General features: G+C 43.8%; 1 protein-coding gene across 1 annotated transcript in view; it reads left to right on the plus strand.

The window, feature by feature from the left end:
- The window catches only part of LOC137522819 (immunoglobulin superfamily member 1-like), a 73229-nt gene extending 49137 nt beyond the window's left edge, over positions 1 to 24092 (plus strand). The window contains exons 4-7 of the mRNA XM_068242925.1: positions 10401 to 10682; positions 11577 to 11846; positions 19083 to 19249; positions 23767 to 24092. Coding sequence (XP_068099026.1) covers positions 10401 to 10682; positions 11577 to 11846; positions 19083 to 19249; positions 23767 to 23865 — 818 coding nt within the window. The 3' untranslated portion in view covers positions 23866 to 24092. The remainder of the gene's footprint in view (positions 1 to 10400; positions 10683 to 11576; positions 11847 to 19082; positions 19250 to 23766) is intronic.
- The last annotated feature ends 870 nt before the right edge of the window (positions 24093 to 24962 follow it).

Genomic DNA, 24962 nt, shown 5'->3' on the forward strand with positions numbered 1-24962 from the left:
GGTCAGGGAACCACTGCTTTCTACAGGTTCAAAATCGGACCCGGAAGATTCGACGGATGATTCTTCCCAAAAGAACTCATCCGACTGGTCCATGTACCTGTATACCTCGTCATCGGAAAGCCCCCTTCTTGCCATTTTGGATTGCTAAATTTATGGGGTTTTCCTCCGAGACTACCCAGAAAAAAAGAGCACCTACCTAGCAAAAAGGGAGTATTTGAGAGGTATTGGGGTTGGTGGGAAGTGGGGTCTCAGAGGCAATCAAACAATCACGGGACAATCAAATCCAATTACAGCACAATCGACTCCAATCACAGCACAAGCAGATCTGATGCACTCGGAAGGTGATGGGGGGAGGGTGGGATTGGGTGTGGCGGGAAGTGGGGTCTCAGGCAATCAAACAATCACGGGGCAATCGAAGCCGATCACGGGACAATCAAATACAATTACAGCACAATCGACTCCAATCACAGCACAAGCAAATCTGATGCACTCGGAAGGTGGTGGTTGGAGGTGGTGGGGGGGTGGGGTTGGGTGTGGTGGGGGGGAGGGTGGGGTTGGGTGTGGCGGGAAGTGGGGTCTCAGGCAATCAAACAATCACGGGGCAATCGAAGCCGATCACGGGACAATCAAATACAATTACAGCACAATCGACTCCAATCACAGCCCAATCAAATCTGATGCACTCGGAAGGTGATGGGGGAGGGTGGGATTGGGTGTGGCGGGAAGTGGGGTCTCAGGCAATCAAACAATCACGGGGCAATCGAAGTCGATCACGGGACAATCAAATACAATTACAGCACAATCGACTCCAATCACAGCCCAATCAAATCTGATGCACTCGGAAGGTGATGGGGGAGGGTGGGATTGGGTGTGGCGGGAAGTGGGGTCTCAGGCAATCAAACAATCACGGGGCAATCGAAGTCGATCACAGGACAATCAAATACAATTACAGCACAATCGACTCCAATCACAGCACAAGCAAATCTGATGCACTCGGAAGGTGGTGGTTGGAGGTGGTGGTGGGGGGGGGGGGGGGTGGGGTGGGGTTGGGTGTGGTGGGGGGGAGGGTGGGGTTGGGTGTGGCGGGAAGTGGGGTCTCAGGCAATCAAACAATCACGGGGCAATCGAAGCCGATCACGGGACAATCAAATACAATTACACCACAATTGAATACAAGCGCAGCACAATCGAATACAAGCGCAGCACAGTCAAATACAATGCACTTGGACGGTGATTAGGGGGGGGGTCTGAGGGCGATTTGAGGGGATGGGGGGTTGATCAGGAGCCTGCACGGGGCAGACTGAGTCCTGATCTGATGAGAGGCAGACACAGGGGGTTACTGATCAAAGATCAGTTAGTGATTGCTGGGGAGGACAGATGTAAACAAACAGCAGGGGATGTAATCAGAAGGGGGGTACGAGGGCAATCGAGGGCCTGGGCAGGTGATCGGTTACCCCCGCGGGGCAGTTAGGGTCTGCTCTGATGGGTGGGGGTGCTGAGGGCTGATGGACAGGTGATAGACAGGTGATCAGAGGGGGATCAGAGGGGGATCAGAGGGTAATGTAGCTGTATACAAATGTATACAGTATACAGGGGGGTAGTCTGGGATGGGGTGTGGGGGTGATCTAAAGGTAGGGAGGGGGGATCAGGGGTGACTAGGAGGCAGTTAGGGACCTAAACTAAGGGGCAGCGTCGCTAGTTAGTGGCAGGTGGGGGGGGTGGGGGTTTTGCAGGGGTGCAAGGGTGCTGGGCAGGGGTCTGCTGGGGTGATCAGGGGGGGTATGAGGCCTGGGGTGGGTGATCAGGGAGGCTGTGGGCAAAATCAAGCTGCGTGCAGTGAAACTTACAAGTGCTTCCTCCTCGCTGGTGGTCTCTGGAACAATGAGACCACGAGGCGAGGAGGAAGCACGTATAAGGCACTTTGTTTACCTAACAAAGTGCCTTATACTCAGGGATTGGCTGATCCTGCGGATTCCTCCGCTCGCCGGCTCTGCTAAGTGGCCGGCGAGCGGAGACAAAATGCCCGTGCTTCGATCCCGGGCGGAGGATCGCGTCACGGATGACGCGATCGCTCCGCCCATGCCCTTAAATGGACTGCCGCCTCTGTGGGTGAGGCCGTCCTACAGGGCTCCACTTCCCCGCCGCCCCTGTGTAGTGGGCGGTCGGGAAGTGGTTAAAAGAACGGGCAAATGTTTGTGATTTCATGGGGGCAGCCATCTTTTTGGTTGAAAGGAGGTTACGGAGCATGAGACACAGTTCCAACTGTCCTGTGTCCTGATCACCCCTCCCAGCTGAGCGCTAGGCTTCAAATTTCAAATAAAAAAAAATTGTGCCAAAACTGCAGAACGGGAATAACAACATCAGAAATCCCATCATGCTTTGCACAGCATCAGGGGAAAAATGCCTGTGCAGATTTCTTCTGTGCAGCTAAAAATGAGGCTTGGGTAAGAAAAACAAAGTTCTGATGCTGTGAAACTGTTAGGCTGGGTGCACACATAGCAGAAACACTAGCTTAGCGGGAAACGCTGCATTTTATGCAGCAATGTTAGTGGGATGCATAAGAAGCTGCATTTCACTGGGTTTGTACGCTGGTAGTGTTGCATAATATGCAGGCTGGCTGCCAAAACACACATAATCAAAGTCTATGGTAACGCATATGCATTGCGCTTTTCATGCATTTTTTTTTTTTAAAGTCAAAATTTTATTGTTTTATGCAGAAAAAGAAGAACAACAGCAGGTGGTCCCCAGTTACAACATTCTGGGTCCAGCCCGCAAAAAACATAACATAACAGAACATCAACTAAAACCTATCAACTAGTGAGCTGTCAGCGGGTGTGGTCCTCACCCCAGGTATCAAAAAACAACCTCTTAGTGTGGTGGAATAGATGGTATTACCATCCACTTAGTCTAGTGAGATATTGTAGTGTTTGAGCCACCTTGCCCAGACCTTATCAAACTTTTTAGGTATTTTCCTTTGTTCGTATACTTTCTTCAGTATCGGGAGTTCTTTTCTAACAAGGGTTTCCCAGTCCTGTATCACAGGGGGGAGGTCTTGATTCCACTTAAGTGTAATCGCCTTAATTGCATAAAATACTAGGTTTCTGAACAATAACCTTGCTGCTTCCGTTTTAATTGTGTCGTTAATAACACCTAATAGATAATGCCGAGGAGCATTTGGGATTATATGCGAGGGAAACATTTTTTGCGTTATGGAGTGCACTTGAGCCCAGAAGGGTAGCAACCGAGGACAGCGCCATAACATATGAAAAAAATCAGCCCCTTCATGGTTACATCTAGGACAAGCAGAGGGGTTTTCATTTTTAATTCTATGCATTCGGATGGGAGAGTAATATGCCCTATGGATTATTTTAAGCATTATAAATGTATCCCTGGCTGAGATTCTTGCCTTGATTGAGAAAGTTAGAGCTTCTTCCCAATCCTCCTGATCAAGGTCTGCATCAAGTGTTTGCCATTCAGAGAGCAGCTTGTCCATTTTAGGGGAGACTTGCGGTTTAAGGGCTTGATATAAGGCAGATAACGCCTTAGGTAAGTCCCCAGTGGCTGCTGTCAATTCCATTTGGGTGGATTCTAGCTTAATTGGTGTCATGATGCCTCCAAATTGGGCAGAAAAAGCATGCCGAATCTGGAGGAATCTAAAGAACCCCTTATTAGTGATACCATATAGTTCTTTCATTTGGTCAAATGTTATCAAGAGACCCCCCCTAATCAAATCCCGGAGTCTAGTGACTCCCAACCCGACCCAGAATCCAGGATCCGGGATCGTGAGAAAGTGCGGAAGTGCCTTATTATTCCAGATTGGGATGAATGGTGAGTATTGTGGTTCTAAGGATTGGGATTTTTGAGCCACTTCCCATACCTGTATGACTGTTTTCATTGGGCTAGTGAGTCTGGGAGAGCAGTTCCGGCCCCGAAAAGGAAGACTGGCCAAGGCGTTGGTAGATCCCATTATTGCAGCTTCAATTCTGTTAGATGGGTTCTCGGTGGATTGGGAAAACCACCACCTCGAGGTAACCAGCACTGCCGCCCAATAGTATAATTTGAAGTTGGGTAAAGCTATCCCTCCTTCATCCTTAGCTAGTTGGAGTGTTTGTAATGCAATTCTAGCAGTTTTAGAGTTCCATAAACAAGAGGATATGTGTGAGTCTATTGCCTTAAAAACCGAGTTAGGAATCACCACCGGAGTATTACGAAAGTAATAATTAAATTTTGGAAGAAGATTCATTTTGACTGCATTGGCCTTCCCAATGAGCGTTAATGGCAAACCTTGCCAGGCTTTGCATTTAGTTTTGAGACTCTCCAAGGCCGGGAGTATATTTAGTTTTACATAATCTTTTAGGTCTGTTGTGAATCTTATTCCAAGGTATTTAATTTCCTTTGCGCAGATTAGTGAGCTCAGTGGCCCATCCAGTGGTGGAATGGGGTCCAAAGGTAATATAACCGACTTATTCCAGTTTATTTTTAACCCGGAGTATTTTCCAAAGGTGTCAATGGTGTTTAGAGATTCCACCAGGGAAGGACCCGGGTCCTCCAGGTACAGAAGGATATCATCGGCATATAATGATATAATTTCGGTTATATCCCCTACCCTTAATCCCTTAATTCCAACATTATTCCGTATCGTTATTGCCAGTGGCTCTATGGCCAATGCAAACAACGACGGAGACAAAGGGCAGCCCTGACGAGTGCCCCTCCCCAAAGTGAAGGGCGCGGAAATGTAATTCCCTGTTTTGATTTTGGCTATAGGTTTCTCATATAGTGCTTGCACCCAATTGATAAATTTAGGCCCGAAACCGAATCTATGGAGCACTTCCCACAAATACACCCATTCTACGGAGTCAAAGGCCTTCTCTGCGTCGAGAGAGGCCACCACTCTTGATCCCGTGTTGTCATGTTTTATTGCCAGATTAGTAGTAAGTCTTCTGATATTTATGTCAGTGCCCTTCCCAGGAATAAATCCTGATTGATCAGGATTGATTAATTTAGTTATTATGTTGTTCACTCTGAGGGAAAGAATTTTTGCTAGAATTTTATAATCCTGATTGAGGAGAGAGATTGGGCGGTAGGAGGAGCACTCGTCAGGACTCTTACCCGGTTTGGGAATGACCACTATTAGGGCCTCTGCCATGGACTTAGGAAGTTTTTGGCCACTTTGGACCCCTTGAAACAGTGACAGCAATTTTAAAGATAATGATTGGGCATATTTCCGGTAGAAGTCTATAGGGAGACCATCTGTACCTGGGGACTTATTTGACGAGATCGTACTCATAGCCAACTCCAGCTCCTCCCTGGTAATATCTCTTTCTAGCAGTTCTCTATCAGCATCCTCTAGTTGTGGGAAGGTTATAGTATCTAAGTAGGAACATAATTGTTCCAGCGAGTAGTCAATCTTGGTACTATAAAGTTGCGAGTAGTAGTGTTGGAACGCTTGGTTAATTTGTCTAGTAGTGTGAACTAGTTCATGCTGGTGATCTCTGATTGAGGAGATATGATATACCTGCCTTTCCTTCCCAATTAAGTGAGCTAGTAACTTCCCCGTACTATCCCCTTGTTCATATATCCTGACCTTTTGGATCTGGCCTATTCTGGACGTGACACTCAACTGTTTACTGGCTAGGGTCGTTAACGCTGCCTTCCATACTGAATAGTTCCCTGGTGTTTTATGTGCAATATATTCATTTTCGGCTCTAGTTGCCTTATTCTCCGCATTTGTCAGTAGCATTCTGTGTTGTTGTCTAGCTGTAACTATTGCAGAAGTATAGGCTCCTCTCACTACCGCTTTGTATGTATCCCATACAATTTCAGGGGGGGCCGTTCCCGCATTCTCTGCCCAGAAGTGAGTTAAGGATGCTTTAGTTTCCCCCTGCACGTTTATGTCTTCTAGCCAACCCGGTGATAATCTCCAGAGCGGTCTGGTTTTTGGTCCTTCAAAGTTTAATGTTAACTCTAAGGGTGCGTGATCAGAAATACCTCGGGGGAGAAGTTTAATATCAGTAGCGAAAGACGCCAGGTCCGAGCTAGCCAAAAATATGTCTATGCGCGAAAGGGATTGATAGGTGGACGAGTGGCAGGTAAAACCTGGTGTATCTGGGTGTCGCAATGGCCATATGTCCACTAGGTTATATGAGTCCGCCCATTGCTGGAATATCAAGTTGTCTTTAGGGGTTGGGGTTAACCTATCTTTAGATGGTGAAAGGACCATGTTGAAGTCACCTGCAATTAGTGTTTTGGTTGCTGGCCACTGTGTAACTGCCGCCATAACCTCATTTAGTATTGTGATGTCCGCCGGGGGCGGTATATAAAGTGCTATGAGGGTAATCAGTTCATCAGAGATCTTGGCATGCAAGGCTATATATTTGCCTTGATCATCTAGTTTAAGATGAAGTAATTGAAAAGGAGTTTTTTTATGTACCAAGATTGACACTCCCCTAGCATAATTTGAGTACGTGGCATGGTAGTAAGCAGCCACCCACGGCTTTTTTAAGGCCATTATTTTACTACCAGTAAGATGCGTCTCCACCAAGATGCATATGTCTGGTTTAAAATCCTTTAAGTAGTTAAAGACAAGCGACCGTTTGAGTTTTGCATTAAGGCCCCTTACATTCCATAGAATACACTTTAACACCGACATTGGAATTTTATCTTATAATAAACAATGAATGCATTATCATTTTAAATTTGCACTTCTTCCACCTCATATTACCTCTCCTAAGGCGAGTAAAACATAGACCACAACCACCGACAGCTTCAGAACCACAAAACCTAAATAACATTTTAATCCCCATTACCCTCTAACCCACCCTGCTACTCTATACAACAGGTACGGCAGCTTATTCCCTCAACGTAACCTCTCCTGGTCCTACCCCGAGAGGTTTTAGAACTTAGGCACCTGCACTATTTGCGTGAGCCTAAAACGGTGGGGGGGGGGGTATGTGGCAGCGGGGGACGAGGGTCCGCTACCCAGCAACTCCCAGCATGCTGGGGGACAGTATTCCTTATGAGCTTGAATTATGTGGCTGTAACTTATACGTGCAGACATGGACAATCAAAGTGACATATCAAACTAGCGTTGGTAAGCATGTGAGGAGATCAGGGAGGGAATGGTGCAAGAGGGGAGGGGGGGGGGGGAAAGAGAAGGGGGGGGAGGTGGGGTTGAGAGGGGGAGGGGGGGGGAAAGAGAGGGAATCTCCTTGATACTTAGTAGGTCTATTTGGGATTCATTATGCATAAATACACATTCTGCAGTGTTGGTTATACAGGACAGCACCTATATTGAACTTTCATTGAGTATGAGTGGCAGTTCAGCATTGAAACGGTCATAGACTGTGTTTACTTGTGAGCACTCGGCCTCAGTTGGATTGTCATCTTCTTCCAGTCATATCACAGCTTATATTTGCTTATGCAATAAGAATTGGCAGTTGTAGACAGCTGTGAATAACAGCACATTAGCAGTGTGAATGTAGTTCCTGAGCCCCCTTCAAGGGTACAAAAGTCCTTAGTTTTCGGATATTAATATATATGAAGTCTTGTTTCATACCTCCTGACAAGGTGCCATGTCATTATCATTAATAACTCTGTTTGGCTGTTCAGTAAACAAAAGTCCCACAGTGACCTGAGACAATATAACTCTTGTCAAGGATAGAAGTAAATCAGAACAGGAGAGATGTCAGTGTGTCTAGTGGCATGTTACCTGTGACAGTTAACCCTGTTGGTGGTGTGTTGTCTCTCCTGTCCATTAGGGCTCAGTTTCATCATGAGAATTTAAATTCGGTGGAGAGTAAGACATACACCCCAAACAGTCGTGGCATACCTCTTTCTTCTGAAGAGATTAGATGAAAAGTGTTAGGTAGAATTCACTGCAGGAAGAGACTCCAGCCAGGTCGAGACTTCTGACGGAGTGTCAAAGATCCTGATGGTTTCTCCGTCCTGGACACGCAATTTCGCTGGAAATAACATAGAATAGATTATTTGTCGTTCTCTTAGCTTAGTTTTGACCTGCTGGAACGATTTCCGCTGCTTTTGAGTTTCCGCCGTATAGTCCGGAAAGATCATAAGCTTAGTTCCATTATAAAAGACTTCACCTTCCTTCCTCATGGCCGCCAAAATGGCGTCTCGATCCTTATAATTTAACAGTTTAAAAATTACCGGTCTAGGAGGAGCTCCTGCAGGGCCTCTCTTCGCTGGAATCCTATGTGCTCTCTCAATTACAAATACATTGGAGAAAGTGTTTCCAGGGAGCAGCTGTTTAAGTAAGTCCTCCATAAATGCAGTTACGTTAATATCTTCAGTACCCTCAGGGAGCCCCAGCAGTCTTAGGTTATTCCGGCGGTTCCTGTTCTCCGCATCTACCGCTCGGGTCTCTAGTTGGGTGAGCCTTTTCTGCATGCCTGGTATCACCACCCTGTGATTTTGTAGTGTATCTTCATTATCAGAAGTACGGCGTTCTAACTCGGCTGTTCTGCCTCTGAGATTCCCCAGGTCCTGTCTAAGCAGACTCAGGCTGGCTTCCATGTGGTCTATCTTCAGGGTCAGTGTCGTTTGACACATTCGTATAGCGTCTAACAGCTCTGCCGAATTGGGAAGAGAGCTGCCGCCATTACTCCCATGCTGGTTCGTGTCACCTCCCTCCTTATTATGTTTCCCGCGGCCAGTGGTTCGCTGCTGGATCGGGGTGCTAAGGGGGATCTCTGTCTCACCCTGTTCTTCCCCGGGGTCTTTGTTGGTCTTATTTAGTTTGGGAGGCATCGTTTGGTATGGAGCGGAGCGGTGCAGTACCTTAGGTGTGCGTAGCGGGCCTCCGCAGTGATCCCAGTCTGAGGCCGCTGGCTCTGAGTCGGCTCCGTCTGCCGGGTCTTCGCTCGGAGGTTTACTCCACGACTCCAGCTTGTTCCCGGTAAGCTTCTACTGCCAGTCAGACTGTTCCGGCGAAAAATTGCAGCTCTATTAGTCTACGCAGGGAAGCTGGGCAGCGGAGCTCTGATAAAGACGTCCGTCTAGTCCGCCATCTTGGCCACGCCCCTTTCATGCATTTTTAATGCGTTTTTTAATTAAAAAGTAAAGATTTCTGGTGTGTTTCCACTTCCTGTTGTCTTCCTAGTGATTTGCATAAATTAAAAAAGCATACAAAACGCATATGTGTTTTCCACTAGCTATCCGCAAACGCAATAAAACGCACACAAAATGCGTGAAAAACGCATCTGCGTTAAAAAATTCAAACGCAAAATGCACCAAAAACATGGTAATAACACAATAGCAAATCGCAAACGCACCATCCTAAAAAGCTAGTTTCACGCTATGTCATATGTGAACACAGCCTTAAAGAAACACTAAGCCTTTTCAGTGCTGCTGAGTAGATTTTTAGTCTGGAGGTTCACTTTAAAGAATGGGTTCTACATCTGCGTACATTTAAATAAGGCGCTGCGCAAAAATGGTGTGGGGTGATGCCAATAATGGCATCTTGCTACTAAACGTATTTAGCGTTACAGCAATGTCCTGAAACGATAAATATATTTAGTGATAAGATGTCATCCCCAGCATCTGTGATGCATTACCTGGTCCTGGCATTCCTGTTTCTCTCCACTTCCTGTTTAGTTTGGAAGAGTCCTGCAGCCAGCCAATCACTATGCAGGGACTGAAGCCGTATGGTGATTGGCTGGCTGCCGGACTCATTCAAACTAAGTAGGAAGTGGATAGAAGACGCCATCATTGGGGACCAGGTAATGTATACAAACCCCTCTGCCTGTGTCACCTGCTCTCACACTGCCTCAAATCCCCCTGCCTCTCTCACACCAAACCCTCCCTCTACCTCTGCCTAAACCCGGACTACACTCCCCGGCTGCCTAACACTAACCTCTCTGCCTCCATAGGCAATAGTACAAGCCGGATTTGCAGCAAGCAAGCAGATTAAATTATGGAGCCCGATAAAGCGGGCACTGGACGCCCGCCATAATTTATCCTTCTTTCCGCTAATTATGGCTTGTACCTTTGCCGTGCCATTTGTCCTGTGCCATTTTTATCTGCTCCGTCTACAGCTCCCCCACTATATTTTTACTATATTACTATATTTTTACATTTAATACAGAGTGTATGGTAACTATATAGAGTGCTGTATGATACTACATTAGCTGGGCCTATTTTTAACATTGAGTTTCAAGCAACCAGAAAGCAGACTTATCCGGCATAAGCCGATCCCCGCCGGCGCCGGATAACTGGGGGTTTGCTGAACTGCTGTCTTTATTTTGTGCCAATGGTATCTTTACTTTCCAATGGGCCTGAAGGTACCCAGGAATCATATGGTCAAAAAAAAAGATGTAATGGAATTGTCTACAAATGCTACATGATCTTGCTGTAATCATGCTTTTAACATTTTCTCATCCATACAGACAGATATGAACCTCCAACCATTATTGTCACACCTCATAAAATCGTTCATCCAGGGGAGGACGTCACTGTAACATGTTGCTCTAGTTATTCGAACATAGTATTTACCATTTACAAGTACGATACTCCACTGGAAACAAGCGAGGACAATCCATTCTCATACGTGCTAAAAAATATAGAAGACAAACATGCTGGACAGTATTTCTGTGATTTCAAAACTAAACCTGGGAGTGCAATACAGATGAATTCAGATCCCTCCAATCCTATGAGGATACAAGTGAAGGGTAATTAAAGAACAATATCATGTCATTTGAATATATGAAAATATAGCAATTAGGGATGGTCAGCAATCCTTTGGCTTATCTTTTAGAAAAGAGAGGACGTTTTGAGTTTAGTTCCACTTTAAAGGAAACCTAAACTGTGAGGGGTATGGGTGTTTCCTTTTAAACAATACCAGTTGCCTGGCAGTCCCGCTGATCTCTTTGGCTGAAGTATTGGCTGAATCAAACACCTCCAACAAGCATGCAGCTAATTCAGTCTGACTTCAGTCAGAGCACCTGATCTGCATGATTGTTGAGGGGCTGTGGCTAAAAGTATTAGAGGCACAGGATCAGCAGGAGAGTCAGGCAACTGGTATTATTTTAAAAGGACAACCATATCCTTCTCAGTTTAGGTTGCCTTTAACTGAAGAATGTTGTATGTTTGAAAAAGTGCATAATACCTGTTTGACTGAATGCACATCATAGTTACCTACTTACCTATCAAATGCATAATGGGTATTATAGATGATGATCATTTTAATTTAATAATAGAATCAGTTATGATATATATACTATACAATTTGAGGTAGATCAGGTAAGCAATCAGTGTCTTCCAGATATTGATTGGTTACCTTACCTATTCTGTTCGTCTTTGTCGAAACTGGAACACCCTAGGGTACCCATTCAAACCCAAGTAAAACATACAGATTCAATGCAGATAGTGTTTTGGTTAAAACTTGAACCTGAATGGTGTAAGATGAGTGTTATCCCTCTAGCCACCATCCCATTGCAGTGTCTGTTTGTCTCACTGATGGTTTCTTTTTTTACATTTTGCAATGTTTTACTCCAGATGAAGTTTTTCAATCAGTAACTTTGCCTATTCAATAATAATAATAATAATACACTTTCTACTTTCAGATCTTCGCAAGCCTTATATCGCTTGGGCTGGTAATCACATGTCAATTAAATGTGAAGCTCCAAAGACAGGTGAAAGAATAAGTAAATGGTGGTTTCAGCTACTCAACAGTGACAAAGAAGTTGAAGAAGAAACAAGTGTAGTAAATAATAATTTCGTATTTAAGATCTCAAATACTGAAGACAGTGTGAAGACTTACTACTGCCAGTATGCTATAAGGATAGGCAATGACCTGGCATATTCTGTAATCAGTGACCAACTTCTCATAGCTGGTAAGTTTGAACATGGTTCTTCAATTATTCATTTTCATGTGTGTAAATACACCATATAGGCCACACTGCAAAACTTTGATGCCCCCCAACATTCACACCCTCGTCCCTCATTGTAAGCTTTTAAATCGGAAGACCCCTCTGCCATGTATTATAACGAGTGTGGACACCATGGCCCATATGCAATTAACTTTTTCTTCTAAGTTTTTTTTTCCCAGGATATATTTTTACACCTTGTCAATAGAGATGTCCCGAACACCAAATTTTCCATTCGTGAACAGCGAACGCGAACTTTCGCAAATATTTGCGAACATGGTGCACTGTCATAGACTTTAATGGGCAGGCAAATTTTAAAACCTACAGGGACTCTTTCTGGCCACAAAAGTGATGGAAAGGTTTTTTTCAAGGGGTCTAACACCTGGATTGTGGCACGCCGGAGGGTGATCCATGGCAAAAGTCCCACCAAAATGTACAGAGTTGACACAAAGTCGGGTTTTAATCCCTAAAGGGCATAAATCACTGCATTCATACACTGGAGTGGTAACGTGCAGGGCCGTTTCTTGGGCAGTGCGGGCAGGGCGGCCGCCCTTGGTGCGGAGTGGCCAAGTAGAACAAGGGGGGCGCAGGCAGTGGTACATAACCACTAGGAAACTGGTGACACGCGGTGCAGCCAAATGGAATTGGATTACCAGCGCGATCACCTTCCTTGACTCCTCCTGGGCTGCCTGCGTCAGACGTCAAGCCATCATCACGTTACCCACCACGTGATGACACCTGATGTCCTGTAGCGGTACTGCAAGATGTCAGTGGGCGGTGCTCATGGAGGAGTCGGCTTTCTGGGTTCTCTTTGCCTGTGTGTTTTCCTGGTCCCTGCTTCCCCCTGGATGAGCGGCTGGTCACTAGTAATTAGGCAGATCTACCTATGGCTGTGTGACTGTCCCTAAAGAGTAAGGGATGGCGAGTCCACAGGGGTGGGGAGGGGGGCACCATTGTTACACCCTCGCCCTGGGTGCAATTTAGCCTAGAAACTGCCCTGCGTGCCTTCAACTTAATGTAGCAACAATAGCAGTAGTACTGTGCACAGCTCTGGGTGTCAGTGGGCTGTGGAGCATTACACACAGAGAAATGCAATAGTACTATCAGAATACAGTGAAATAGTAATGCACTGGAGTGGTAATGTGCCTGCAACTTAATGAGGCAATAACGATAGCAGTGCACACAGCTCTGGGTGTCAGTGGGCTGTGAAGTATCGGACACAGAGAAATTCAATAGTACTATCAGAATACACTGAAATAATAATGCACTGGAGTGGTGCTGTGCCTGAAACTTAATGTAGCAACAGCAGTAGTGAGCACACAGCTCTGGGTGTCAGTGGGCTGTAGAGTGTCACACACTCAAAAAAAACAAAAAACACAGGCGACCGATGTGCTAGCCCTCAAAAGGTATATTTGGGGTGCTTTCACAGCAAGTGAGGAACAAGAACACAGGCCTACATAATGCTTTCCCAACCTATCTGCAGCAAGTCTGACCCTGCTCTTACTATCAGTCAGCAGGCCAGCAAAGAATGAATCCGAAATGGCCACCGCAACTGCTTTTTAAAAGGGGCGTGGGGGGTCCAGGAGGGGGTGCTAGCTGATTGGCTGCCCTGTGTCTGCTGACTGTGAGGTAAGAGGTCAAAGTTTGGCTCCATGATGATGTATAGGGGCGGGTCAAACACGCCATATGTTCGCCACGAACGCAAACAGCGCAAATTCGCCGGGAACTGTCCGCCGGCGAACTGTTTCGGCGATCTCTACTTGTCAATAAAAATGCCTTTTAAAACACCAGCATGCAAGAAAATATTCAAAATAATTTTGAAGAATGGATATGCCCATTCCACAGGGAAAAAGAGTTAGAAAGCATTGAATAAATATCACTAGAAGGGTTTCCAGGGACCAGGGGCGTAACTAGAAATCACTGGGCCCCCCTGAAAAACATTGGATGGGGCCCCCTTGCCCCACCTTCTGCACAGGTAAATTGAGAACCATTGTTATTATGTTGGCTAGTGTACACTTGAATGTGGTTTCCCCATGCAGATAAAAACAGACAGCAGGGAAGCACTGCATGCATTTTCTCTATCAATTACATTAGCTTCTGTGATAAAATGTGCATGTTTTCATACATACAGAAACATATGGGGCTTGATTCATTATACCGTGATAACTGATATCACAGTCGCGCTAGCATTTTGCGTGCGTTATAACGCGTGTAATGCTTTACGCGCGCAATTGCAAATTTTCATCCGCAAACGCGAATTTTTGCTCGAAACCGGTCGTTTATGTTTGAAAATGTGCATTTACGCACAAAAATTTGTGATTGCGTGTGAAAATTTGCGATTACACGTGAAAACGTTACGCACGTTATAAGGCACGCAATATGCTAACACGACCGTGATATCAGTTATCACAGTTTAGTGAATCAAGCCCATGGTGTGCAGAAAATGCACACAGAAAACCACACCCAGAAAACTGATGGACGAGTGTACTCCCAGCCTCATTTTCTTATTAAACTAACTCTGTTCTCCTCTGAAGGAACAGAACTGGCTTGGCAGACTCCTGCTCCAGCACCACTACAGTACACAGCACTTGGGGAGGAGGTGGAGGGTGTAGCTGTACACAAAACCCTGCTGAACACTGATCAGGGACTGTCTACATCTTTGCAGAAACTTTTTTTCTCTCCGTTGCCTTAGTTGTCAGTCTCTCAGGACAGGGAAAATAAATTTCTCCCCTCACGTGGCTCCCTGCGGTTTCTGGCCCCCCTGTGGCTGCATCCCTTGCAGGGTCTATTGTTGCGCCCCTACCAGGGATCCCTTAGTCTGAAAAGTTAAAATGGGCTCATCGCACGCCTGGCATCATAGGCCAAAATGTAAATTGTGGCTATGGTGGTGCCGACAAGATAATTTGAATGCCAGGTGCAGGAGTTCAGCTGTGGTATAACCAAACCCTGACTAGTGTTTATGGTGAAGTTTGCATCAGTTACAAGCTATCGTACAGTTGTAGTACAGACGAACTACAGCTACTGGATGTGTTAGAGCAGGTATGTCAAACGAGGGCCAAGATCCTCACACATTTTTGATACAGCTCAAATGAATTGATGGGTCTGAATCAGGAAAGGTATGGTCCACCAGGTAGAACACATTCCTTTCTTTCTCAGTCCATCCTAAACACTGGCATGGATCTGGCCCTCCAGGCCTTGAGTTCGACACATGTGTGTTAGAGAATGCGCTGGAGTTTGTGGCAACAGTATTAGTTACAGCAATTGGGTGCCAGAGTTCTCCGGGTAGTGTTGCTGTTGAGAAGCAGCAGATATGAGGGAGCAGCAGCCACAGGGTAACAGTGGAGAGGAAATGACAAAAGCAGTGAGGAGGCTGGATGGCAGCACTAAGTAGAGGAAAGGCTAGTGTTAGGCGTAGGAGGGCGTGGTAAATTAGAGTTAGATGTAGAAGGCAGTGGTGCTCGTCACAACCTCATGATCACGAGTCGAGTTTTTGCCGATCACAAGGTTTTCATCGGCAATAGTGATCGGCTCTCGATCACGAATGGCGATCATGAATGCATGCATGATTGCACTCATTACCCGACTCTCGATCACGAATGCCGATCATGAATGCACTCGTGATTGCACTCATTACCCGACTCGTGATCACGAGTTACTCGTGATCACTAGTCGTTAATTGTGATTAAAAACCCGCCGAATTTAGCGGTTAATAAAAGCCCCCTTACATGTTAGAAACACCAAATTTGCCAGATATGTTAAGAAAAACAATGGGAACAAGAGGACATTTTTTTTACAAAAAGACTCTAGTTTTTGAGAAAATCGATTTTAAAGTTTCAAAGGAAAAACGTATACATTTAAATGCAGTAAATGACAGTTAATGTATTTACCGCATTTAAACCGCATTTAAATGTATACTTTTTTCCTTAGAAAATTTTCTCAAAACCTATAAGGTCTTTTTGAAAAAAAATGTCTTCCTCTTGTTCCCACTGTTCTTCTTAACATATCTGGCAAATTTGGTGTTTTTAGCATGTAAGGGGGCTTTGCTATTAACCGTTAAAGTAAAATCGTGATCACGGCCGTGATCATAGATATCACTTTTAATCATGGTTAAAATCTGAGTCAAATTCAGAATTGGCCATCAAGATCACGATCACGGCGTATCCGGATTTCGATACTGCCATGATCGGATTTACTTGAATCCGTTATTGGGGTTATTCGACTACCACTGCTAAAAGGGGAAGGTTAATGTGCATGTAGGTTAAAGAAGACACAATGTTTGAGGAGGTGATAGTTAAATATTTGGTAATGGTAATATTGGTAATATTGACGGTAATACAATATTGGTAACATTACTGATATTACTGATATTTTTTTTCACTATTAAAGCTTATTGAAAAAACATTACTGATATTTTACTATCGACTTGTTCCAGTGCCCAAATTAACATACGCCTTGATTATAATGTACGCCCCTTAGTGATTAATATAACATTCTATTAAAGCTTTGGTTATATAAATTGTAACCCTGATCGCTGGGCTCTAAATATAAATGTGACTAATTGATGGAGAAGCTGGAATGAAGGGCCATCCTGGTGTTATCTCTTTAAAATTTCCCCTTCCCATTTCATTAAATACTAACCTTGGGCCTAATCATTAGGGGTCAAGGTTAGATAACCATTTTGTGATTGTGGACTGTGAGTTACAATGGTTGTACCTCTGCTGAAGTCATTAAAAGTTATTTTAACCATTTCAGGTTCACAGGTATTTTTCCCCTTCAAAACCAGAGCAATTTTCACATCACGCTCCTCCCATTTATTTGCCAACAACTTTATTGCTACTTATCACACTAAAATGATCCATATATTATTTTTTTCTGGGAAAAACTAGGCTTTCTTTGGGCAGTATTTTTTGCTAACAAATATTTTATTTTATATGCATTTTACAGGGAAGAAAATAAAAAAAATAGAAAAAATAATTTCTCAGCTTTCAGCCATTATACTTTACAAATAAAATGTGTTATTGTAAATAAGACCCACACATTTGACTTGCCCATTTGTCCCAGTTACTACAACAAATACATTATGTCCCTAGTACAATGTATGACAATAATATTTTATTTGGAAATAAATGTTTATTTTTTCCAATTTTTTTTTTTTTTTTATACCACAGCAATGATTACAAGCATTTATTTACAAAAATAACAGTAACATACCCTTATGACATACACATTAAAAAGTCCCTACGGTAACTATTTATGTATTTTTTTTTTATGATGTCATTTTTTTACAGCTGTTTTATTTTGGTAACTTTGGGGTAGGGTGGAAGGGTTTAAAAAATAACAATGTATTTCATTTTCCTATATAATAGTGTATTTGGGTGTATTTTAACTTTTTGGCCACAAGATGGCTCTATACTTAGTTCCCAACAGTAGATGGGATTAGTGAATGTATCTGGTTACTTTCATTTTGTGAATAAAAGCAGATGTCTCTCTGACATCGGCTTTTATTCATCACAGGCACAGTGATCGGGTTTGGGAACAGCTGTTTCCCATACCTCGATCACCGAAAGCAGATTTTCAGCAAAGGCGAACAGGAGGAATGGGACGAACATGAATGGTGGTGGTAACGAAACAATATGTATATCTACGCCCCTGATTCACAAGTGACGTATATAGGGGTGTAGATAGCAGATAGCAGAGATTCAGAAGTAGTTATAGGCATATCAAATATGTCATTTTTTGTACAGTGTTTTAATCCTCCACTGTTATCTGTTTCTGTGAATGTTTAAAATATCCATCCATCCATCCAAATATGTTAAAAAATAACCATCTTACCATTAGAAGGGGAAGATATCTGGTTGCTACCATAAAAGGGGTCATCTAGATCCCACTGTAAGTTGTCCCATTTTACTAAAAATCTTTTACCACCTTTTTGGGGCATACAGATGAAGGGAAAATGCCATTGTATACCAGCATTGGGACAGGGATACGTTGCGTGCAAGTGAGAAAGGAACCCTTGTAACCCCCTCTCCCACCCACACACACACCTAAACACCTAATGCTAAGTACCCACGGCCTGATGAATCGCAGATCTCCGCCCGTGAATGATAACTCCCAGATCCACCTGGCATAATCTGTGCTGTTTGCATTCACGGAAAAAACAATGGTGTAAAGGATCCTTTTCATCATTGCGGAAACTGCAGTGGGAGTCTATAGGGATCTGAACAATTCGCTTGTTCAGTGATCTGTCATGACGGTTGTTCAATAGAATGACCATCGCAGGTGGTCGTACGTTGTTAAACATTGTTTAAGGGATTTTTCGTTAAACAATGTTGCATGATATCATAAAAATAATTGGTTTTGTGTGAAAACGTTGCCTGAAAAATTGTGTCAAGGGTATGGACCTTTACATGGTACCATCCACTCCACCACTGGAAGATCTGCAGTCTGATATGGTTTAGAAAGAAGGGGCTGCCCTTGTTTTCCTGGTCACCTAGGCCAAATGCCTAAATGGGGATCTGTGTAACATATGGGAAGCCCCACGCTAATATATATATATATACAGTATATATAAATTGCTGATTTATTGTAGTGCCAAATTATAAACTGGTTATGTAGTAGTTTATCATTTAAATGTGGAAAGGTGCCATTTATTGATCTGTCCATCTAAAAGAGATATATGCCCATAATTATGCACATTAAAGACTACACAGGCTGACATGTGACGTGATGAGAGAGACATGTGTATGTACAGTGCCAAGCACACAAATAACTATGCAGGGTTCTTTTTTAATTTCTCTGCCTGAAAGAGTTAAAAATCAGGTATGCAAGTGACAGTTTCTATCTGGGGCCAAGTCGGACCATAGCATAACCCTCATTTAAATACAGCCATGAAAAACTTTCCTGGCATAAAAAGTCATATTTAGGAGAAGGAGGATAGATACAATTATTTTTTTTTTTACCTTGGTATTCCTTTAAGCATCTTTTTGCACATGTTTTTGCTTTGAATGTTATGCACATGAACATCACAGATATTTGGTTCTATATTTTCATAACTGAAACTGAAGTGTTTGAAGCAAATTTGTTTTTTTTTCTCTGACCCGATCAGCACCAACAGCCATTGAAGAGACATTTGCCCCTATTTACTGCAATGAACATATGATCATCATTCACCTTGCGTTATCCTCTTGTCTTTGCTTCTTTCAGACTATACCATGATGAACATCATACGGAGTCTCCTCTCAGCATTACTCTTTATTATCCTGGGCATCATCCTTGTGACCCACTTCAACATGTGTTGGGGAGAAGAAAACAAACCACCTAAACTACCACCTATGAGGAAGACTCAAGCTGTGGAGTCGGAGTACGCTGAGGTCAGCAACTATACTTAAAGGGATACTGTAGGGGGGTCGGGGGAAAATGAGTTGAAGTTACCTGGGGCTTCTAACGGTCCCCCGCAGACATCCTGTGTTGGTGCAGCCACTCACCGATGCTCCGGCCCCGCCTCCGGTTCACTTCTGGAATTTCTGACTTTAAAGTCTGAAAACCACTGCGCCTGCGTTGCCGTGTCCTCGATCCCGCTGATGTCACCAGGAGCGCACAGCGCAGGCCCAGTATGGTCTGTGTCTGCGCAGTACACTCCTGGTGACATCAGCGGAAGCGAGGACATGGGCGTGCAGGCGCAGTGGTTTTCTGACTTTAAAGTCAGAAATTCCAGAAGTGAACTGGAGGCGGGGCCGGAGCATCGGTGAGTGGCTGCGCCAACACAGGATGTCTGCGGGGGACCATTAGAAGCCCCGGGTAAGTTCAGCTCATTTTCCCCCGACGCCCCTACAGTATCCCTTTAAAGGACAACAATCAAAGTTAACAAAATTCTAAATGCCACAAATATTTCCAGTAATTAATAGCACATAGCAATACAAAGGCTTTTTTCATCTTTTCATTTGTTATGTGAAGAAAAAATGACATTTATAGAGAACAGTTTTCACTGTGGGCATTACCATGGATGGCTGTGTCCCCCATATCCAGCATACAGAGACAGTCCTCGCTGTCTGTAATCCTGTGACTGGAATCTCTAGTCTTTAGAATGATAGAAAGCAGAAATATAGCATCAATATAGTGTGTAAATAACTCATCAGCTGTTCCTCTGTCTCTCTGCTCATGCAGTGTAAAGTAAACAGAGATTACAGACAGGAAGAGCTCATTCTAATTAGGGGAGGGGGAGCATGCAAAAACAGGAATAAAGTGAGCCTCCTTCTCTCCAGATCCTTTCTCTGTAGCTGAAAAATCTTTCAACTGTTCTCATATGATCTATGAAAAAGCAGTGTGTGTGTGTCCAGGGCAGAAACAAATAGTAAAACACTCCTCTGTGAATAGTGAACCTATCTACATGGTACAGCTCTAGCCACAACTACGACTTTTGTTACAAAAAGCTGATACATTTGACGTTCCTTTCACACAGGCTGTGATCAGAGCCTTCTCAAAAGTTTTCTATTGTTGCTGGCTTAAAGCTGTATAGGTATGTGGGGTTTACAGAATGACAGTTTCTTTGATAGTTACTCTTTAACAACGGGACTTACTTGCTGGTTCATAGTAGGTCTCATCATTTTGCTGTTACCTCCTCAACATCTTATGCAGTTTTTTAGCTCTATCCATTATATATTTCTCTTCTTTGAAATCTGTGCTAAAAGGAGGTAGTTCTAGTCCAGATGTAATTAAGGAAGAGATCCAGAAGATACTTTCAGGCAAAGGAAAGCTTATGAACATTAACCTCCTAAGTGGTATGCCCAACACTGTGTTGCGCATGCCGCTCAAGAGGTTTTGCCGGCCTCAGGAGTCCCCCCATATAAAACTTTTAGGTTATATGCCTGCATTAGGTGTTAGCTAGCACTAGGCTAGATAATATAAGTGTTCACAGCCCCCCGATTATCCCCAATCCCTCCCGATCCAGCTGCTTATACATTACCCAGCCTGGTTCCAGAAATCACCGCAGTCTCCCGCACAGCTCTGGTCTTCTCTATAGGGAGGATCGGGACTGCGCATGACATCATGACGTAGGTGACGTCATGATGTCATGTACGATTCTCCTCATAGAGAAGACCGGAGCTGTGACAGAAGGCTGCAGCGATCGCGTGATAGAGGCTGAGTAATATATAAGTGGCTGGATCTGAGGCAATCGGGGGGGGGGGGGGGGGGGTTATGGACACTTATACTATCTAGCCTAGTGCTAGCTAACACCTAATGCAGGCATATAACCTAAAAGTTTTATAGGGGGGACTAAGGCTAGCAAAACCTCCTGAGCAGCGTAACGCTCAGGAGGTTAAGGAGCCCCATTACAATTTTGCTGGGTTGCCCATGATTTGTAGTTACGCTCCTGCAGGGAGGTTCACTGGCTGGACAGGTGAGATTGCTCTATTGCCAAGAATACTTTGCAGGGTCCCCAGTGGAGCACGATTAGCTTGTGGGGGAAACAGCTTGGGTGTGGGGAAGACCTGGCACCAACTCTGCTGTGACACTCCATAAGTCGCACCTGGTTCTGAATATTCTCTTCTGGCTTTCCTCCTCTAAACCGAGATGCATCTTCTGATCAGGTGTGTCTTATAGAGTGAAAAATACTTGAAATAACAAAGCTTTTTGCTAGCCTGATTAATGAATTCAGGTCATCTTCATCAGGTCTGAAGACATGATGGCATAGTGACTAACACTCCCACCTTGCAGTGCTAGAATCCCCTTTATTCACTAAGCTTTATCAAACACTTTATCAAACATTTGATAATTTACCTCATGGGTAAAATCTAATTTTGAATTCACTAAGGTGTTATAGATTTATTGAACGTTTTATTGATAAAACATTCAAGAAATCTAGAACACCTTAGTGAATTCAAAATTAGTTAGTTAAATTATCAAACGTTTGATAGTGTTTGATAAAGCTTAGTGAATTGAGGCCTATGTGTTAGGAGTTTGCATGGTGTATTTGTGTTTGCATGTGTTTCCTCCCAAAAACATACTGGTAAATTAAATTAGTTCCCTAGAACAGGGGTGTCAAACTCAAATACCAAATGGGCCGATATTGTACACTGGGACCATGTCGAGGGCAACCTCAATGTCTTCTGGCCACCATCCTCCATTATAAAGTTCCCAGGTGTCTGATGGCCCCCCTCCAGCCCCTATACAGTTCCCTTATGTCTAGAGGGCCCCACCCTTCCCTATACAGTTCCTTAGTGTTTAGTGCTTTACCCTACTTCCCCCGATATGGCTTTCCTGCTATTCTAGGGCTTCACCTAAAATATAGCTTCCCTGGTGGTCTAGAGTGGGCCAAACATAATGCAAAGTGGAGAAACCTCTTGAGGGCCAAATTATATGGCTCTGAGGGCCAGATTTTGCCCGCAGGCCAGAGTTTGACATGTAAATTACACCAGAAAGGAAATGTGTGCATCAACCAAGTGAACCTGACAAATCTGGCTTTGCAAATTTGGCCTATTGGCTAATCACGAGACATTGCTCATGCAAATATGCATTTGCTTTCGCATGCCTAAATATGCAGGGTCAAAAACCAAAACCGCAAAACAATCGCCCTGCAGGAATTAGTTCATGCTACATAGCACTATCCAGGGGAGCCACGAGGAGGCTTCCCATTGCCCCCTTATATGACCCTGCATATTTAGGCATGCGAAAGCAAATGCATATTTGCATGAGCAATGTCTCGTGATTAGCTAATAGGCCAAATTTGCAAAGCCATATTTGTCAGGTTCACTTGGTTGATGCACACATTTCCTTTCTGGTGTAAGTAGCAGAGTTTGACATGTATGCCCTAGAATGAGCTTTAAACTACGGGAGGAACATAGACATAGACTAGTGACTATTTTAGGGATTCGATTTTGAGGTCCCCAAGAAATAGTGAAATAACTATACAGTATACTCACTAAATAGAGGTAAAATTGCTGTGCGTACACAGTGTATGGCAATTTTACTGGTGTTTATGTAACCTAGTGCAACTAATATTCTGTACCAAACACTCTCATCACTTCTATAACGCATATTACGCTATTTGCGTAATTTGTTTAATAGAAGCACTGTGTGCATTGTATACATGGCTGTGCTACTTGCCTAAACACAGGTTTACCATTGTTTAGTGAATATGTCCATATGTAGAATATAAAGTTCTGCAAAATTAATTGTTGCTGTATAAATACACAATAATAATATGAATAACACAAACCTAGCAGAGAACTTTTATTTGGAGCGAGTCATTAAAAGGTATTGCCAGTAGTTACAATTGTGATTTTGATGAAGGGTATTTTTGTTTAACCTTTTAGGGTATATTCACAGAGGAATGTTTACATTTATATGTGCTCCTGCTCATGGATACTTTTCAATTATTATTTTTTATTTTAATGAATGATGTATCCACATTCTAGAGTCACACAGCTCTCCCCCCTCCAGCTTGTCATGCAGACAGGGTTTCTTCTAGCCCACCATCCTTACCTTGTAGCAGAACTCCATCAACACTGCTCTGGTGAAATTTGGGTGCTGTCATGTGGGCGCTCATGTTCAAAACCGCAGATAGCGGCTACAATAGGAAATATGGGAGCCTCAGGTGCCTGATAAAAATAGCGGGCAAACTGTCTGCAGCTACAAATAGTGGGCACCAGCATGATGGCATCCCCCGAAACGTTTTTGGGGGTACGCTGCTGTTTTGGTGCAATGGGCAGCCCTAACACCCGTTATTTTTCACGGGCGCCTCCAGTGCCCAAATGTACAGTTGTATCCACGAATCATGGTTATTAACATGGATGCCTACGGCATCGCCTAGACTTCCCTGACACCTCTGATGCCCGTTTTTTCTGCTTTCCACTGATGCAACCCAATCAGTTATCTCTTTCTCTCGTAGATGGTAATAATGAAAGTAGAAGATACTGAAGACAATACAGAAGATGCAGAAGACAATACAGAAGCAACGCAAGAACAACCAGCAGATACTCTGGCTTAAAGTGGCCATGCACAATGCAATAACATGATCCAATTTTACAGCAATTCGATGAAAATGATTGGTTGTAATCAGATATGTCATTTAGGAGTGTTGGATTTACCTGATCAATTTTTATGAAAATTGAATGGTGTAGGGTAGATTGAAAATTTCTTGATGTGTAGACCCAAAAATGTTCTGTTTTCAATCATTTTTTTCATAATTGGGGAAAAGTTGAACACGTGATACATTGGTCAGATTCTTCATGTTACAACCAATCAATCAATCAAAAAAAAAAAAACTGATTGTAATTCTTGAATTGAAAGAAAATATTTAAAAAATTGTATGGTGTGTGGCCACCTTTAGAGACCTACTTGGGTCTACTTCTGTGGCCCGGCAATCTGTTTTTGAATAGTGTTTGTACCTGCAACCTAACTTCTGACTACCCTAACTGTAGCTACAAACATATTCTAAGCTTGCAATTAGTGCCACTGCCACCATGCTAGGAAACAGTGTCCTAACTACAATTGAAGGGGCCCCCCAGGAACACTTTAATGGGACCCTCCCCCAATGTTCACACCCCTTACCTTGCCTCCCCTTGATGCCCTTCATGGCCTTGGGGCCCATCTCACAAGGGTCATAAAACAAGTGTGGCCATCATGATCTTCACACCTGTAACAAGTGTAGCCACACAAACACCTGATCTGAAGTATAGTCCCCTGTATCGGAGGCAGGGAAGGTTAGTAGTTGCCCCTCCCAGCTCTGGACCCCCCTGCAATCACAGGGGTTGCTCTGCTCTAGTTATGCCCCTGCTAGGAAACACTGCTATGTTATTCAAGAGCTCTCAGGCTACATACTGTTACGTAAGAGAGATTGTTACAGGAAACTTGGATGCTGCAAGAGATCACGTTAGACATTATCAAAGACTGAGACAGCTGTTTGTCACATTTTAACATGCTGAGAAACACTGCATGGAAGTGATGTAGAAGAGTTTCACAGACAAGTGTGTTCATTACTGTATGTGCCCCTATCCTTTCCCAGTCCCAGCCTGAACAAGATACTGTAGGTGAACATCAGTTCTCAAAATTCACTCATAAGTCATATGGTAAACTCTGGCCTTA

Source organism: Hyperolius riggenbachi, chromosome 6 (genome assembly GCF_040937935.1).
Source record: "Hyperolius riggenbachi isolate aHypRig1 chromosome 6, aHypRig1.pri, whole genome shotgun sequence".
In the NCBI taxonomy this organism is placed as follows: Eukaryota; Metazoa; Chordata; class Amphibia; order Anura; family Hyperoliidae; genus Hyperolius; species Hyperolius riggenbachi.